Here is a 17,033-nt window from a genome sequence, read left to right on the forward strand (position 1 = left end):
TGACAGCTCTCAGAGGGAATGGGGTGGGAGGGATGGGAAGAGATTAACCAAAGAACATACTGGTATGCGCATATATGCATAGCCATGGACATAAACAATAGTGTGAGGGAGGCCTTCGGTGGGGCAGGGGTTGGGTGGAGGGGGCAAAGGGAAAAATGGGGGACATCTGTAATACTGTCAACAATTTTTTAAAAAGCTGCTATGAACTTTCATGTTCATGTCTTTGTGTGGACACACTTTCATTTCTCTTGGGCAAATACCCAAGAGTGCGATGCTGGGTGACATGATAAGTTGCACTTTTAACTTTTTAAGAAACTGCCAAACTGTCTTCCAAAGGGGCTACACCAAGCATGTCAAACTCAGGGCCCGCATGCGGCCCACAGCGAATATTTCTGTGGCCCAGCCAATATAACGGTATGAAAGAAACGTTTTAATAAAAAGTTTGTAACTTGATTTTTACAATATCCTGTCACACATAATTATGAATAACAAACTACAACATTCACGAATGACTGATTACTATAATCATGTTGCATTCATTTCCCTTACGCGCCTTACGCACAGGCGCACCCTTTCTCTCCACCAATACCAGCAGCGAATATTTTAGCAGCCGTTTGCCACGTCATTAGTCTTGTACTGACTTGTTTGGTGTGCACAACAGGAAATATTTCGCTTTCGGAGAACAAGAAAAATAGGTTTATTTGAGTTACGCTTATTAATTTGTGCAGTTATTCAGTGTCTGGTAAGTTCATGTTCAAGAAAAAAACATTAATTTTTATTTAAAATGTTCTATTTTTTTATGCTAATGATTACTTGTTTATTTCAGCCCTTTGTATTCAGCATGTCTCTATCGAAATAAACCTACGTTTCTATGAAAATTGAAGCTTCTGTTTTTTTGCGGCCCACGTAAACTTCAACCTCGTTTATTTGGCCCATGTTAGCCTCTGAGTTTGACATGCTTGGCTACACGGTCTGCAGTGTAGGAGAGTCCCAGCTGCTCCACATCCTCCCCAGGACTTAGCATGGTCAGTCCTTTTATTTGTAGTCATCCTCACGAGTGTGAAGTGGTACCTTCCCACCAATTTTTCTGATGGCCACGGATGTTGAGTGTCTCTTCGTGTGCTTATTTCTATATTCTTTATGGCAAAGTGTCCATGCAAGTCCTTTGCTCATTTTAAAATTGGGCTGTTTCTCTATATTTGAGTTTTGAGAATTCTTGATATATTCCGGATACAATTCTTTATCAGATAGATAATTTTCAAAGATTTCCTCCCAGTCTGTGGCTTGTCTTTTTCTATTAACAGAATCTTGCACAGGCTCTTAGCTGCAAATCCCAAACACTCCAATGAATCCCATCTATCTTTGAAGGACAATGATAATTATCACCCCCTTTCCCCAAGAAGCAAACAGGCTTGGAAATGGGGAGGCCCCATGACCTGTTGGTGGCAGAGCAAAAATTTGAACCCAGACCTCACCCACGGCCACCACTTCCCACTGGCAGTCAAGGGCTGCCATGAGCCTCCTTCCCCAGGAAACTCTAAGCATCTCTAAGAAAAAAGCAGGGCCCTAGCCAGCTTGGCTCAGTGGACAGAGCGTCGGCCTGCAGACACGGGTTAGGTTCTGGTCAAGGGCATGTGCGTGGGTTGTGTGCTTGATCCCCAGTCGGGGGTGTGCAGGAGGCAGCCAATCAATGATTTTCTCTCATCATTGATGTTTTTTATCTCTCTCTCCCTCTCCCTCTCTGAAATCAATAAAAATATATTTTTAAAATTTAAAAAAAAGAAAAAAGTAGGAATGAATCAGATAAGCCAACAGGGTTCTCTCACAACAGATTTATTTGCTGAACCTTCGTGCTGAGCCTTGATGGACATGCAAGAGGATGAATTCAGGGCCTTACAGTCTTAGGACCCACTCAGCTCCCAGGTATCACCAGATCAAGGCACTTTCCCAGCAGCTGGGCAACACCTGGGACCCCAATAACTCCAAGACAATCTCAAAGCAGCTGCAGGCTGATGCCCTGAGCACACTCTGAGCACCCATGTGCAGAGGGCAGCCTCTGCTGGCCTGGTCTGGGCCCAAACTCCCACCTGCGACTGGCCATACTCAATCTACCCAGCTCTCTCAGACATCCTGGTGACTTAGGATTAGATGAAGGCAGCTGGGAGGGGCCTTCAGCTACCGTCCTCCTTATTCACCCAGAAGCAAGTTCCCAGCCTGCCCCAGAGTAGGCGGAAACATGTTTGTTGAGTGACTAAACGAGCAGCAATGAGCCGGCGTGAGCAAGGCCTCATGCTTCCAGGGCCCAACAGCGAGTGCTTGGAGCCCCCCGGACATAGCTGGACCCTGGAGCCCCCGCTCAGCCAGCTGTATTCCTTTGGTTTAGGGGTAGCCCGAAGCCAAGGATCAGAACAAGCCTTTCCCACCCCCCCCAAGTTCTCAAGTCTGGCCTAAATGTGTCTACTGAAGGCCTCCTTCCTGCCAGGTAACTTGTCGGGGTCTCCAACCCACAGACACAAACGATCTAAAGCACAAAGCAGTTCTCAAGCACAGGGAACACCCGCCATGGCTCTCCTGCTGACTGCCCTGTGCTTCTGAGCACACGAGGCTGGTTCACGTCCAGCCTCACATCAGCTCTTGTGCAGAGGAGGGCCAGGGGACCCCATGGCACAGATGGGGAGCACAAGGCTCAGAGAAGGAGGCCTCTTGCCCAGGGACGCCCAGGAGGAGTCAGCAAGATTGGGAATCACAGCAGCTGTCTCGCAGGAGGTACTCAGGCATCATCCGTCAAATAAATGTCTCAATAATGCTTGAAATTCAGTCAAAACGTAATTTTAGAAGGAAATAATAGAGCCAAGAACATAACTGTCCGTGTTTCTGGCTGGAGCCACTGCCATGATTCTGTGCCCCCTCCCCCCCAAATCTGGCTCAACAGGGGTTCCACAGAGAGAAACCCCATTCCTACAAACGCCCTGTACCCCATATCTCCTCTAACCCCTCACATCAGCCCCCGAGGGTGGGTTAAAGGCCCAAGTTTGCAGACAGGGAAGGTGAGGCCTGGAGAGGGGACAATTGAGCCCAAGAAGCCTCCCCCACCCCTGACTCTGAAGGTTCTGGGTCTGGGTCTTCTCCCCAGCACCCCGCAAGCCCCGTGGGCCACTCCCTAATCTGCCTTCTTGGTTTTCTTCTTCCTGGAGCCCTCACTCAGCTCCTCCTTGGACTTGGTGGCCACGGCGGAGTGCGGGGAGCCGGGCCCACTGCCACCGTGGGACCCTCCATGGGCCCCACCGTGGTTGTCGTGGTGATGGTCACCCACCAAGGCCGTCCCAAACAGCACGGGACAGACATAGCTCTCCAGAACATCGAAAGGGGAGCTGTGGGAGTGAGTGGCTGTCAGGAACACCTGAGGAGGGGTGGCAGGGGGACAGGGGGACAGCAGAGCGACAGAGAGAGATGGAGAGAGAAAGCCAAGGGGGTGGGGGGAGAGAAGATCAGCCAGATCAAGGTCAGAGGTAGGCCACACCCAGCCCTCTGGCTGCGCAACCCCTCACCCCCAGGAGGGTGACCAACTGTCCCAGGATGTGGAACTTTTGGTGCTAAAACCAAGACCAGGCTGGGCTCAGCGGGACAGTACTCCCAGAAGTACTCCCACACTTGGGCTCAGGGAGGAGCGCTGCTTGGCCTGGAGTCACTAAATCTCTTTTGACGGCTCAGGCCTTTGTACCTCTGGACCAGCTCCACAGGGAGGGAGGAGAAAGTGGCCCCTGAAGACTCCTCCTGGAGGGCGGGGAGACCCCAACTCAAGGCCTGACGATCAGACCAGCCCCATTCTTGGTCTAGCCCAGCGTCCTGAGGGCACCTTTCCTGCATCTTGTCCCTCTACTCTCCACACCCAAGGCACGCAGACCCTGCACACTCCTGGCCCCCTCTCAGCTTTCCCTAGTCTGGGCCTTCTGCTGGGAAAGACTTACTCCCTCACTCCCGAGCCCACCTGCTGGACACTGCTCTTCTCAGACCCCCCTCCATGCACAGGCCTACGGGCAAGGTCCCGGCCTCCATCCCCACTTGGGAGTCTCCTTTCTTGGACAGGAAAGTGCAGGTGGTGTGGGTCAGGACAGGAAGGCTTACCTTACAGGACACCATGAACATGGTGAAGATGAAGATGAGACTGGCTTTGGACACCGGGAGCCAGCGGGTCTGCTGGAGGGTGAAGAGGATAGCTCCGTACAGGCTGGCCTTGGTGGGGCTAGAGGGGACAGCCATGGTTACTGGGAGGCACTGCACGGCTCAGGCCTTTGTACCTCTGTCCCAGACCCCCTCCTCTGCCAGCCCCCAGCCGGCCCCAGCCCCCACTGGCTGAGTGTGAAATGGGGAAAGACCCACATGGTGTGGAGGAGGTGGGGTCTCTGTGCAGTCAAGGGTTAACTTGGCTCAAAGAGAGATCTGGCCTTTGTCTCTGGAGCCTGGGAGGCATGCTCTAAGCGCTGGGAGTGTCCTGTGTGACAGGAGCCTTTGTTTCCTTGGGGACTTTGGGTCACACCAGAGAGTCAGAGTGTGATTTACGGTGGGGATCTTGGGCCCTGTGGTATCAGCTCAACTTCTAGGGGAGCTGGAGGCTGAGGTCGGTCACACAGGTGGTCAGCTATGTCAGTGTCACTGTGCCCCAATAAATCCCTGGGCACCAGAGTCTGGAAGTTGGCTGTGACTATTCAGTGCACATAGTCGCACGTGGATGCTGGGAGAAACAGGCGCCGTCCACACGGCTCCACGGAGAGGGGCCAGCCAGAAGCTCAGCCCGGTCTCGCCTGGATGCTGCCCCAAATGTCTCTTACCTTTGCTCATTGTAGTCTGTATCCTGTACTAAAGTGTAACCCTGAGCAAAAGGGCTTTGCCGAGTTCTGTGAGTCCCGGTGAATCATCAAACCCGAGGGTGGTCTTAGGGACCCCCACACAGCACACTCCCCAGGATGTGGGATTACAACAAACCAGTTTCTTAGCTTTCCTTTACTTCCTTGCAGGCTGGGTTTCTATGATTTTAACTTGTTGCAAGAGACAGATCCATGACTTCTGCTCCTGATGTCTGCCACTCACTGCATGTACCTAACGACGATATTTCCAAAGCCCTCACCGAGTACCAGGCCCAGGGGGTCATGTCTGATTCCATGGAAGCCTCCCCTTCAGCTGATGAGGCAGAAATAGAATCCGAGAGGGGAAGCCACTGGCCTGCCTAGTAGCAGGCGATGCAGCCATCTGGGCCCTATTTCTCTGTCAGTGAATTGAGGGTGGGAACAGACTTCTCGTGGAGATGAAGTGAAATAAAGCCACATTTTCCAAAGTGTAAAACAACAGGCACTTGCCATTGGTCTATGGGTAAGCCTTTTAATTTTGTCATATTTTAATAGCTATAGTCTTACTTATTGTAGATTGGGAGAAGATTGAACTAGCCTGACCCTGTGAGGTCTTTTAAAAATGCATTAGGCTAAATGCAGTGCGGGGTTCTGGGTTAGGTCCTGGATGCTGCAGTCTGGCCTGCCCACCGTTCTCCACTTACCTGGAACTCCAGCCGCATTCCCCCACTCCGTGCCCCAGGCTCCCCACCCACCTCTGCACGCCTACCCTGCAGAACCAGGCAGAATTGTTGTTGCTTTTCTGACTTGGCAGAAGTGACGGCCTTCTGAATCAGAGGCTCCTTCTTTGCCAGAAAACTCCTATTCACTCTTCAAAACCCAAATCAAGTATCTGACTTCCCCGCATCTCTGCCTGCCCCTGTCCCCTAGGCAGAGTCGTGGTTCCCTCTCTGGGTTCCCGGAGATATGTCCTCTGGAAGCTTCTGGAAGGCAGAATCAGGGGCTGGACCTCCAAGTTTCCAGAAGTATCCAATCCAGGGTCAGGTCCAGGGGGCACAGGAGGAACAGACGGGGAGGACGGGGTACTCACAAGGACATGTGCATGATCTCGTTGGCCTCTGGCTTCCAGACCCCTCGGAGCAGCTGCTCAAAGTTGGACATGAGGGCAACACCAGAGCCTACGAAACAGGGTGCTTCTGAACGAACCCGCCACCCCCAAGGAAGCAGACGCTTGGCTCCTGGAGTTCTCTCCAGGGGGACAATGAGCCGGGTGTTTGAGGATCGGTGGCAGGTGAGGAAACATGCTCAGAGCAGGCAGAGTCGGGCCGCAGGTCACACAGCAGCACATTTGGAGCAAAACAAGCATGAAGGAATTGAACTAACACCTCACCTGAAAGGCTTGGACCAACCTGGGCTGTCTGCCCTGAGGCTTCCAATCCAGGACCCTGAGCTCTGCCTGAGGGTCTCTCTCCGAAGGACTCTGAGCTCCCAATCTTTCTCAAGCCACTTGCCCCCCGGGGGGGGGGGGGGCATGCTACCTCCCTGGGGAATTGGTACAGGCTTCCTGGAGACACAGTGGTTACATTTCCAGGAAGAATACCCTTTCCAGGAGCGGCTGCGCGCTGGGGTTCCTGACATGCACCAGGGGTTCACAACTGAGGTGATTTTGTCTCCCGAGGAGGCATTTGGCAACGTCTAGAGACATTTTTGGTTGTCACAACTGGGGAGGGGGGTGTGCTCTTGGTGGGTGGGGGCCAGGGATGTTGCTCAAGCCCTGGCCATTCATAGGATGGCCCCCACCACAGAGAATGATCCAGCACCAAATGTCAGTAGTGCCGCAATTGAGAAACCCTGCTCTGGGTATCAGCTGTCATCGTTTCATCGTTGTCCTATTTGCCTTTGACGGTTAAACTTCTGGAAAGAATCTTCTCATTTGCTCTAAAGCTGTGGGCTAAAGGGGAGCCTGGACCCCTGCAGCAGTCCTGGTACCCCTCAGCCTGGCTGCCCAATATGGACCACTGGACCAGGGTTCTCAACTGGGTGATTCTCGGTTGTCATCATTATGGTCCTGTTTACCTTTGACCCAGCCAGTGGCAATCATGACGAACCACCCGTGGTGGTAGTGGTGATGCGCGTGGTGGATGCCCACGGCGATCTTTCGGACTCTCACCACCTCCTTCATGGCCACAAAGATGAGTTTCACAGGCAGGAAGCAGACACACTTGTAAAAGAGGTCCAGGGGGCAGAAGAAAATCAGGTACCTTCGGGGAGAGAATGCCAAGCATCAGGGGGAGAGATTCTGGGGGCCCTGGGAGGCGAGGTTGTATCCTTCCTGCGTGCCTGGCTCAGGACAGAGCTGAGCAACAGAGCAGAGCCCTCAGGGCCACTGTGGAGGTTGTGCTGTTGGATCCCAGTCCCTCCCGCCTCCCACCTCTCTGGTGAATGGGTCACCCCTGCCCTCCGGCTCTGCTCTCCCACGCCCGCCAGCCTGGCAATGCTTACCAGACAGCGGAGGCCAGCAGGACGCTGGAGTTGTTGCTGAAGTAGTCGATCAGGGGCTCCCCGAGGAGCAGATCAGCCAGGATGTAACTCCCGAAGCAGTGCAGCATGGCACACAGCCAGGATGCCACGGGGTGGCGCCGGGCCAGCTCCACTGCTCCTGGGAGGCAGGGGGTAAGGGGGTGGGATCGTAAAGTATTTGGTAGCACGTGTCAGAATTTCCTTTCTTTTTAAGGCTGAATAATATTCCAGACAGACACAGAGAAGGCGTGTGAATTGAACTGTGGACCTCAGAAAGATAAATTGTCCAGTCAGTGTGGCTCAGTTGGCTGAGTATTGTCCCAGGCACCAAAAGGTCGCCAGTTCGATTCCTGGTTAGGGCACAAGCCCAGGTTGTGGCCTTGATCCTCAGTAAGGGACGTGTAGGAGGCAGCAGATCAACATTTCTCACATTGATATTTCTCTCCCTCTCTCCCTTCCTCTCTCTCTAAACACCAATAAAAACATTTTTTTTAAAAGTCCATGTTCATAGCAGCATAATCATCAAAAGGTGGAAACATCCTCAGTGTCCATCAAATGATATATAGATATAAACTGTGACCTAGCCATACAATGGAACATTATTCAGCCTTAAAAAGGAATGAAGTCCTTATTGGAGTGATTACTTTGTAAGGTAGGTAAGTGTCTAATCACTATATTGTACACATGAAAGTAATATAATATTGTATGTCAACTGTAATCTACACTAATAAAAGAGAAGCATGCAAATTGGTGTCACTCCGCTATGCCCACCAGCCAATCAGAGTGACTATGCAAATTAACCCAACAAAGATGGCGGTTAATTTGCATAAGCAGGCGCGGAGCAAAGACTGAAGACTGAAGAGGCTTGGCTTCTCCGCTGTGGCCGGACCAAAGGCCTGGGTCCTGGGTGCCGGAGGAAAACCGATGCCGGCAGCCAGGGGAAGGAAGGCCTATTGCATGAATCTTTGTGCAATGGGCTTCTAGTTGGAAAATAAATTAATTTAAAAAAAGGAATAAAGTCTTTTTTTAAATATATTTTATTGATTTTAGAGAGGAAGGGAGAGAGACAGAAACATCAATGATGAGAGAGAATCATTGATTGGCTTCCTCCTGCACGTCCCCTACTGGGAATCGAGCCCACAACTCAGGCTTGTGCCCTTGGCTGGAATCAAACCTGGGACCCTTCAGTCCGCAGGCTGACGCTCTATCCATTGAGCCAAACCAGCTAGGGCAGGAATAAAGTCTTTTGGGGCGGTGGGAGGGAGAGAGAGAGAAACACTGATGTGAGACACAGTGATTGGTTGCCTCCCGCACTCATCCTGACTGGCTGGTGATTGAACTTGCAATGCAGGTACGTGCCCTTTGACCAGGAATCAAACCTTCAACCCTTTGGTGTGCAGGCCAATGCTCTAACCACTGGGAACATTGGCCAGGGTAGGAATGCAGTCTTGATAGATACTACAACATAGATGAGTCTTGAAAACATGCTAAGTGAAAGCAGCCAGACACAAAAAGCCATAAGACCATATATTGTAGGATACCATTTATATGAAATGTCAGAGCAGGCAAATTCATAGAAACAGAAAGCAAATTAGTGATTGGCAGGTGCTGGGGGAGGGGCAATGGGGAGTGACAGGTAATGGGATTTCCTTTTGGGGTGATGAAAATGTCCTAAAACTTATATAGTACATGTAGATGGAAATATAGAGGTGGGCAAAGTAGGTTTACAGGTGTGAGTACACAAAACAGAGTTTAGTCTTGTATTGTTATTAATCATTGTATTGTTTATTTGTATGACAAATGTAAATCTGCTTTTGCCCACCCCTGTATATAACATGGCCTTTTGTTTTCGTCTCTTTCACTGAGCACAATATTTTTAAAAATAATATTCATTTTTTACTGTTGTACAATGTTCCATCATAGAGCTAGATCACAAGTTATTTAACCATTCTCTTGCATATACTACATTTTATAATGAGCAAGCATGCCTAATAAAAGCTGTTTTAGAGTAAACCATCCCCACCAACTGACCATGTGATCTTGGACAAACTATTTTTTTCTCTGTGTGTCCCTTTCCTTCTGTCAGGTGCAAACCCTTAATCCCTTCTTTGCTCAACTCCTAATGATGATTGGAGCCAAATTTTCCCTCCTCAATTTCACCATGCAGTTACTTGCACCATGTGCATCCTTTCCCTGCCAGATTATCCTAAGGCAGTGGTTCTCAACCTTCTGGCCCTATAAATACAGTTCCTCATGTTGTGACCCAACCATAAAATTATTTTCATTGCTACTTAATAACTGTAATGTTGCTACTGTTATGAATCGTAATGTAAATATCTGATATGCAGGATGGTCTTAGGCGGCCCCTGTGAAAGGGTGGTTCGACCGCCAAAGGGGTCGCGACCCACAGGTTGAGAACCGCTGTCCTAAAGTCTCAGCATTGAAGGATTTAATTACAGGATTTAAGAAAGCAGCGTTCTCTTCTCTGGAGTGTCTATTTAAAATCCTGCCAGCTGAGCGGTAATCCTTCAGAGCAGCTGGTGGGGCCTGCAGGGACCAGGTCAGGTGAGGCACCCATGTTTTGCAGAAATGGATACCTCTGCGTTTAAAAATAGCCTCCAGAGGTTGAATTCTTTCCAGGGTCTTTTGGGTGCCCTCTGGGGCTATCCCAGGGACTGAGACTGGGGAGTGGGGGTGAGGACCTGGGTTTCGCAGGAGTAAAGCAGGTTCCATGTTTGTATCATGGTGAGTCCTAATTAAAATAAAGTCACACGCCTGGGTTTTGGCTCTGCTGCTCATTCAGGCATGGCCTTGGGCAAATGACTGCTCCCTCCCCAGTCTCTGTTTCCTCTGCTGTCAAAAGAGAATGAGGCTCATTTTGATTGAGCCTTCGTTCTGTGCACCGAAAGGTTGCAGGTTTGATTCCCAGTCAGTGCACATACCTGGTTTGCGGGTTTGATCCCTAGTTGGGGAGCAGATGGAAGACAACCGATAGATGTTTCTCTCTCCCATTGATATCTCTCTCTCTCTCTCTCTCTCTCTCTCTCTCTCTCTCTCTCTCTCTGCATGTTCTCGGGGGAGTATTAACAAAAAGAGAGAATGAGAGTACCCCATTCATGGAGTTGTATTGATGAATCAATGCAGTGTGCAGTATAATCATCATGTTTCTTATCATTATCAATACCCTCCTGGCAATCCTGGAAGGACAGGAACAGTCTCCCCATTGCCACAGATGGGAAAACTGAGGCTGATGAAGACAACCTGCCCTGAAGACCCACAGCAAGGCAGGGGCTGAAAAACAGTCCCCCTAGATCCCTCCTTTGCCACACTCCTTGGTTTGGGGATAGCACCCAGAAGCAGCAAAATATAGGTTTCAGCCCCAGGTTTCCCACTAAAGTTCTCCCCTCTCCTGGCTTCAATCAGCTTAGGTGCTATCCCAGTTTGCCTGGGGCCTAAGAGTTCCAGGGACATGGGACTTTGGATTCTTGTCTTGGGCAAACCTGTCTGAGTTGGTCACCCCAGTGCGCCTGTAAGGAGGGAAAGAATTGCTTAGTGCCTAGTAATTGTGTGAGAGTTATTCCTGGAACTGAAGTGAAATGGAAAGTACCCGCGGGTGGGAATTCTAGTGAATGGATTTATAAAAATCAGCTCTGCCTTCGAGGGAGGAGGCGGCCCCGGTCAGGTCTCCTAGATGGGCTCCATGACATTCCCATGGCAGGGAAGTGCTAGAAGGTTTCCCAGGGCATTTTCAGCACTGCCCCTCATTTGGTGCTATTTAGTCTGAGGTCTAAGCATATGAGGTGTACTGACAGAATCTCTCAGCAACTCTAAATCCTCTTTTCTTGAGCCTTTGAGCAAAGCTCTCTGCCTCAGTTTCCTTCCTTGTAGGAGTTGGTAGTCCCTGCCTTGCAAGGTTGGAGATGAGCAGACCTCTGCCCTCAAAAAGCTTACAGTTCAAGCCAGAGATCAAGAAAGTGTTCTCTTAGCTCACACAGAATTGTTTTTTAAATGAGCTTTTATTGATTTTAGAGAGAGGAAGGGAGATGGAGAGAGGGAGAGGGAGAGAGAGAGAGAGAGAGAGAGAGAGAGAGAGAGAAACATCAATGATGAGAGAGAATCATTGCTTAGCTGCCTCCTGCACGCTCCCTACTGGGGATCGAGCCTGCAACCTGAGCATGTGCCCTGATGGGGAATCGAACCTCAATCTCCTGGTTCATGGGTCGATGTTCAACCACTGAGCCACACTGGCCTGGTACCCACACATAATTTTTTAAATTTTCAAACTGCAGCCAAGATGTCCTTCAATAGTTTAAAAATTAAACTGTAGTACATTCATGCCATGGAATATTTTTTAACAGTAAGAAGAAATGACCTATCAAGCCACGAAAAGATGTGGAGGGACCCTAAATGCATATTACTGAGTGAAAGAAGCCAGTCTGAAAAGAATACAGATTGCATGAGTCTAACTCTTTGACAATCTGTGGAAGGTAGAACTATGGAGACAGTAAAAAGATCAGCGGTTGCCTGGCTGGTGTGGTTCAGTGGTTGAGCATCAACCCATGAACCAGAAGTTCACTGTTCGATTCCCAGTCAGACCACATGCTGGAGTTTTGGCTCCATCCCCAGTAGGGGGCATGCAGGCGGCAGCCGAGCAATGATTCTCTCTCATCATTGATGTTTTTTTTTCTCTCTCTCTCTCCCTCTCCCTTCATGTCTCTGAAATCAATAAAAACATATTTTAAAAAGAAAAAAGATGAGAGATTGGTGGGGGTTCCAGGTGGAGGGTAGGGGAGAGTAATGAATAGGTGGAGCACAGGGGATTTTTAAGGCAGTAAAACTCTTCTGTATGATACTAGAATGGTGAATACATGTCATTATACATTTGTCAAAATTCATATGTACACCACCAAAGATTCCTAATGTAAACTATAGACTGGTTGATAATGATGTCAATCTATGATAATAATAATTACATGATAACAATGTTGATATTTATGTTGGTTCATTAATTGTAACAAATATACCACTCTGGCGGAGAATGTTGATGGTGGGAAAGGCTATGTGTATGTGATGGAGGTGGTCAGTAATATATAGAAACTGTCGTTTCAGATTAATTTTGATCTAGCTCTAAAATGGCTCTAGAAATAAAGTCTATTAATTTAAATAAAAGAAAAAAAAAAGAAGTGTTCCAATAGCCAAATCACATTTCCAGCTTCCCTTGAAAAACCAGTTCTGATGGTTCCAGCCCCAACCAGGTGGAGATGAGCCTGGCTGGATCTCACCTGGGCACGGTCCTCGAAAGCTGGTTTATTGCTTCCCATCTGTCACCTGCCTGGTCCTTGATAGCACTGGAGGTTGAGACTCAGTTTAGATCAGCGGTTCTCAACCTGTGGGTCGCGACCCCTTTGGGGGTCGAACAACCCTTTCACAGGGGTCGCCTAAGACCATCGGAAAACACATATATAATTACATATTGTTTTTGTGATTAATCACTATGCTTTAATTATGTTCAATTCGTAACAATGAAATTGGGGGGTCACCACAACATGAGGAACTGTATTAAAGGGTCGCGGCATTAGGAAGGTTCAGAACCGCTGGTCTAGATCAATGGTTCTCAATTGGGAGCAAATATCTGGGACATTGGCAATGTATGGGGACAGTGTTGGTTGTCACAATGGGTAGAGCTATGGAGACGGTAAAAAGATCAGCAGCTAGGGGGTAGAGGCCAGGGATGCTGCAAAACACCCTGAAATGCACAGAGCTGCCCCCACCGCAGAGAATGGCCTGGTTTTAACCACCAATAGTGCAGAGGTTGGGAAACAGTGGTGGAGAGATCCGGGTCTCATGTGGGGAAGTTTAAAACACCTGAAACCAATATAATATTATAACTAAAAAATATATTTTAGAAAATATTTAAATGGTGTGATAAGATAAAGGCATTTTATAAGCTATTTGTATTGGCAAAACTTCTAGCTCAGAGGACTTACTCTGTGACTCCAGTGGGAATGTGCTGGCCCCTCCTGCCTCCCCCCCCCCCCGCCGGCCTGGAGACCCCTTGCCTCCAGACGCCAGTGTCCCACATCCCTGGGAGGCCCCTGCTCCACAGCTGGAGGTTTCCTAGGTGTGCTGGGTTCTGCACTCGCCTGGGGACTGGCCTGAGCCACCAGGAATTCATCCCCATACAGGAAATACTGACCCTTGGTCATGCTACAATAATACAAAGCTTACTTTGCTTTGCAAAGTAACTGCTCTATAGAAAATAAAATACTGGTGCTGGTGCTACCCCCAGAGATTCTGATTTAAATGGTGGAGGGATGCTGCCTAGATGATTTTTAAAAGCTCTTGAAGTGGGTCTAATCTGAGGACCACTGGTCTGAAAAGTTCTTTGGATAGGTCAGGCCTAAGGTAACCAGAATTATAATTCATTTCCTTCCTTCCTTCCTTCCTTCCTTCCTTCCTTCCTTCCTTCCTTCCTTCCTCCCTCCCTCCCTCCCTCCCTCCCTTCCTTTAATAATGCAGGCAACAGCCAGCACCCACTGCTTCCTCCTGTCTTCTTGCATAGAGCTGGGGGTCCTGGAAGTGAGCCAGACCCAAACCCCCTGCCCCAGGAAGCAACTCTCAGTTTAATAAGGAGCCCCAGACCAGCCAGTGCTGCTCAGTGGTTGAGTGTTGGCCTATGAACCAGGAGGTCACGGTTCAATTCCAGTCAGGGCACATGCCCTTATCCCCAGTGGGGGCATGCAGGAGGCAGCTGATCAATGATTCTCTCTCATCATTATTGCTTCTATCTCTTTCTCCCTCTCCCTTCCTCTCTTTGAAGTCAATAAAAAAATATTTTTAAAAAAGGAGCTCCAGCCTGTTACAGTTCATCACTTCTCAAATGTTAGTGTGCTTATGGAGATCTTATTCAAATGCATGTCTGGGCCTGGCATTGTGCATTTCTTAACCAGCTCCCAGGGGACACAGATGCTGTTCACTCGAGGACCACACTCCCAGCTTCATCTTCATTCTCAGGAAAGCCTGACCCAGAAAATGCCTGCATCCCAGGAAACACCTTCCCTCGCTGCCTTAAAAATAATTGTTAAGTACCTTTCTCAAGTGCCTTAGACCCTACCATTGACAAAGTTCTCAACAGATAGTCACAATAGGAAGTCCAGGATGATTTTACCAATGAGCCCATTTCACAGATGAGCAAACTGAAGCTCATGGAGACTCAGTAAGCAGCCTGCACTAGAGGCAGAATCACTCCCAATTCGGAGATTTTTCCTTAAATGTGGCCTGACTCTCATCTCTGAGAGTGCGACCTGTGCAGTTGCCCAGGACCGGTGCTCTGAGGGCCATCACTGTCTGGAAATACTTAATTTCTGAAGGGATTCTGCAAATTCTGAACCTGCTCCTGCAAACTGTACATGGATTCTGAGTAGAGATCTTTACAAAGGTTCAGCAGAACCACCAAGGGGGTGGGTGTGTGGGGCGGCTAACAGCAAAGTCCAACGCCTTGCTTGGACCCCGGAGTAATCCTAGTGATTCTTGGGGTCAAACAGACCTGGGTTGGAACCCCAGCACCAGCATCAGGACAAGAGTCTCACAGCTTATGTAAATTAGCTTCGCCTGTTTCCTATTTCCCCAGTTACAAAAGGAGGAAGAAGTTGTACTGGGCCGAGGTTTCTCAACCTTGACAGTAGACAGCAATCACTGAGGGAGGAGAACTTCAAACAGGAGGATACCAGAGCCCTCCCCAGATATTCTGAGTCAATTGGAGGGTTTGAGAGCCCCCAGGAGGCTCAAGCGTGCAGCTAGGGTTGAGGACCATTGAACCCTCTCAACCTTCAGGAACCTTCAAACTTCTAGTTCAGAGGACTTACTCTGTGACTCCAGTGGGAATGTGCTGACCCCTCCTGCCTCCCCCCCCCCCCCCCCCCCCGCCGGCCTGGAGACCCCTTGCCTCCAGACGCCAGTGTCCCACATCCCTGGGTGGCTCCTACTCCACGACTGGAGATTTCCTAGGTGTGCTGGGTTCTGCACTCGCCTGGGGACTGGCCTGAGCCACCAGGAATTCATCCCCATACAGGAAATACTGACCCTTGGTCATGCTACAATACAAAGCTTATTTTGCTTTGCAAAGTAACTGCTCTAGAGAAAAGCTTTAAAAAAAAAAAAAAGGCTCTGGCCTGTGGACTGGCAAAAATAAAACGGAACAAAAACACTTGGCAAGCAGAGTACGATACTCTTTGCATAAGATGGTGGGTTTACATTCATAACCCTAGGGGTTATAAGTGCAGAGAAGAGGGGTCTGGAAGGGTGGCCACCACATCAACTGCAATTCTCTCTCTTTTCCTTTGTGCTTTTCGGCTTGATTTTAAAGTAAACAGGAGCACCTATTTTTATCATTTAAAAAAAAAACTATTTCCATTCTGAGAAGACACTATGGGGTAATTTATAGCTAAGTGGGAGAAAGGGTCACAAAGTTTTGGATGATTAATCTTTTTTCTAAAGCTAAATTCTACTGTCCATGTAGTTTGCCGGTGTAACTAGCATAATTAAAACACTGGGAGAACCATCACTAGTCCCTGGGCCTTGTATAAAAATAGAACATTCTGTGGAGGCCATTTATCCTCATTTTAAAAATGGGGTGTGTGTGTGTGTGTGTGTGTGTGTTTAAATCCTAGAAGCCGGGTCCTCCCCTCTGCGATTCTCCATGGGGGTCTGGAGCTGGGGGGAGAAGGCTGACCCCAAATTACCCCACCCCGGGCCGGTTGGGCTCAGGACGTGGAGAGGATGGGGCAGAGCTGGAAGAATTCCGGCGGGAGCAGAGGTCCAGCGCAGCCGCCTCCCTGAGCGGCAGCGGGGAGGGGGCACCGGTGTCACTTTCTCTGAAACTGACCCCAGCGCGACCGGCCCTAATATAGACACTCAGCTGCCGCCCCGGCTCCCCGGCCAAGGGCAAGGAGGGAGGTCACCGCTGCGGGCGGCCAAGACATCGGCCGAGCCCGCGGCGCCCACCCCGACGGCCCCTCACCACGACCTACGCCCCTTACCCAGCTTCATGCGACCCTACCTACTAGGACCCCCGACCTTCTCTCCCTGCAAACTCCCCAACACCTGTTCCCCTAAACTATCAGCGTCCTCTCCTGCCCTCCAGGCCCCAGCTGCTTCCCCTCCCCCAGCCCTCACATCTCCTCGCCCTCCCTCACGTTCCCTCATGGTTCTCCCACCCCGGCATGGGAGGACCCCACGATCCCAGCACCTGCCTGCTCCCCGAACCCGTCTCCCGTCACCCGCCACGACCCTGGACTCCCCCCTCCTCGCCCCCGCCCCGCGGTGCCAGCCCCTCCACCCTGCGCCCGCCCGGGCTCACCTGGCTCATACTTGAGGTAGAGGATGGAGACGATGAAGTAGCTGAGGTCGAAGACGGGGAAGAGCGGCACCCGAGAGAAGCTGAGCGCCAGCTCGCCCAGGCTCAGCGCGGACAGCAGCTCCATGGCGCCCGCCGGGTCCCACCCCAGCCCCCAGCCCGGTGCGTCCCGCCGCCCACGAACCCGCGACTGCGCCCCCACCCCCCGCTGCGGGGCCCGCCCACCCCCGCCAGGCACCGCCCCCAAGCCGGCCCCGCGCGGAAGGAGGGGCGACAGCTGTCCCGGGCCGTCCTGTCCCATGCAGCCCGGCCGG

The 17,033-nt window shown here is 50.3% G+C and overlaps 1 protein-coding gene across 1 annotated transcript; it reads right to left on the reverse strand.

The window, feature by feature from the left end:
• Positions 1-1,817: 1,817 nt before the first annotated feature.
• Positions 1,818-16,916, reverse strand: TMEM38A (transmembrane protein 38A). The gene is made up of 6 exons (XM_059696342.1): positions 16,723-16,916; positions 7,347-7,503; positions 6,921-7,105; positions 5,935-6,022; positions 4,126-4,243; positions 1,818-3,400 (listed from the first exon to the last, which is right to left on the reverse strand). Exons 1-6 carry the CDS (start codon positions 16,844-16,846, stop codon positions 3,161-3,163), a joined length of 912 nt encoding a protein of 303 aa, XP_059552325.1. The 5' UTR covers positions 16,847-16,916; the 3' UTR covers positions 1,818-3,160.
• Between the last annotated feature and the right edge of the window lie 117 nt (positions 16,917-17,033).

Source organism: Myotis daubentonii, chromosome 5 (genome assembly GCF_963259705.1).
Source record: "Myotis daubentonii chromosome 5, mMyoDau2.1, whole genome shotgun sequence".
NCBI classification, from domain to species: Eukaryota; Metazoa; Chordata; class Mammalia; order Chiroptera; family Vespertilionidae; genus Myotis; species Myotis daubentonii.

Bases quoted from the DNA above. Each gene is read 5' to 3' on its own strand.
- TMEM38A (XM_059696342.1), bottom strand. From the start codon at position 16,846: ATGGAGCTGCTGTCCGCGCTGAGCCTGGGCGAGCTGGCGCTCAGCTTC. The intron at 7,106-7,346 runs GTAAGCATTGCC...CTCTCCCCGAAG, and splicing joins CTGCTGGCCTCCGCTGTCTG to GTACCTGATTTTCTTCTGCC. The intron at 4,244-5,934 runs GTGAGTACCCCG...TGTCCCCTCTAG, and splicing joins GAGATCATGCACATGTCCTT to CCCCACCAAGGCCAGCCTGT.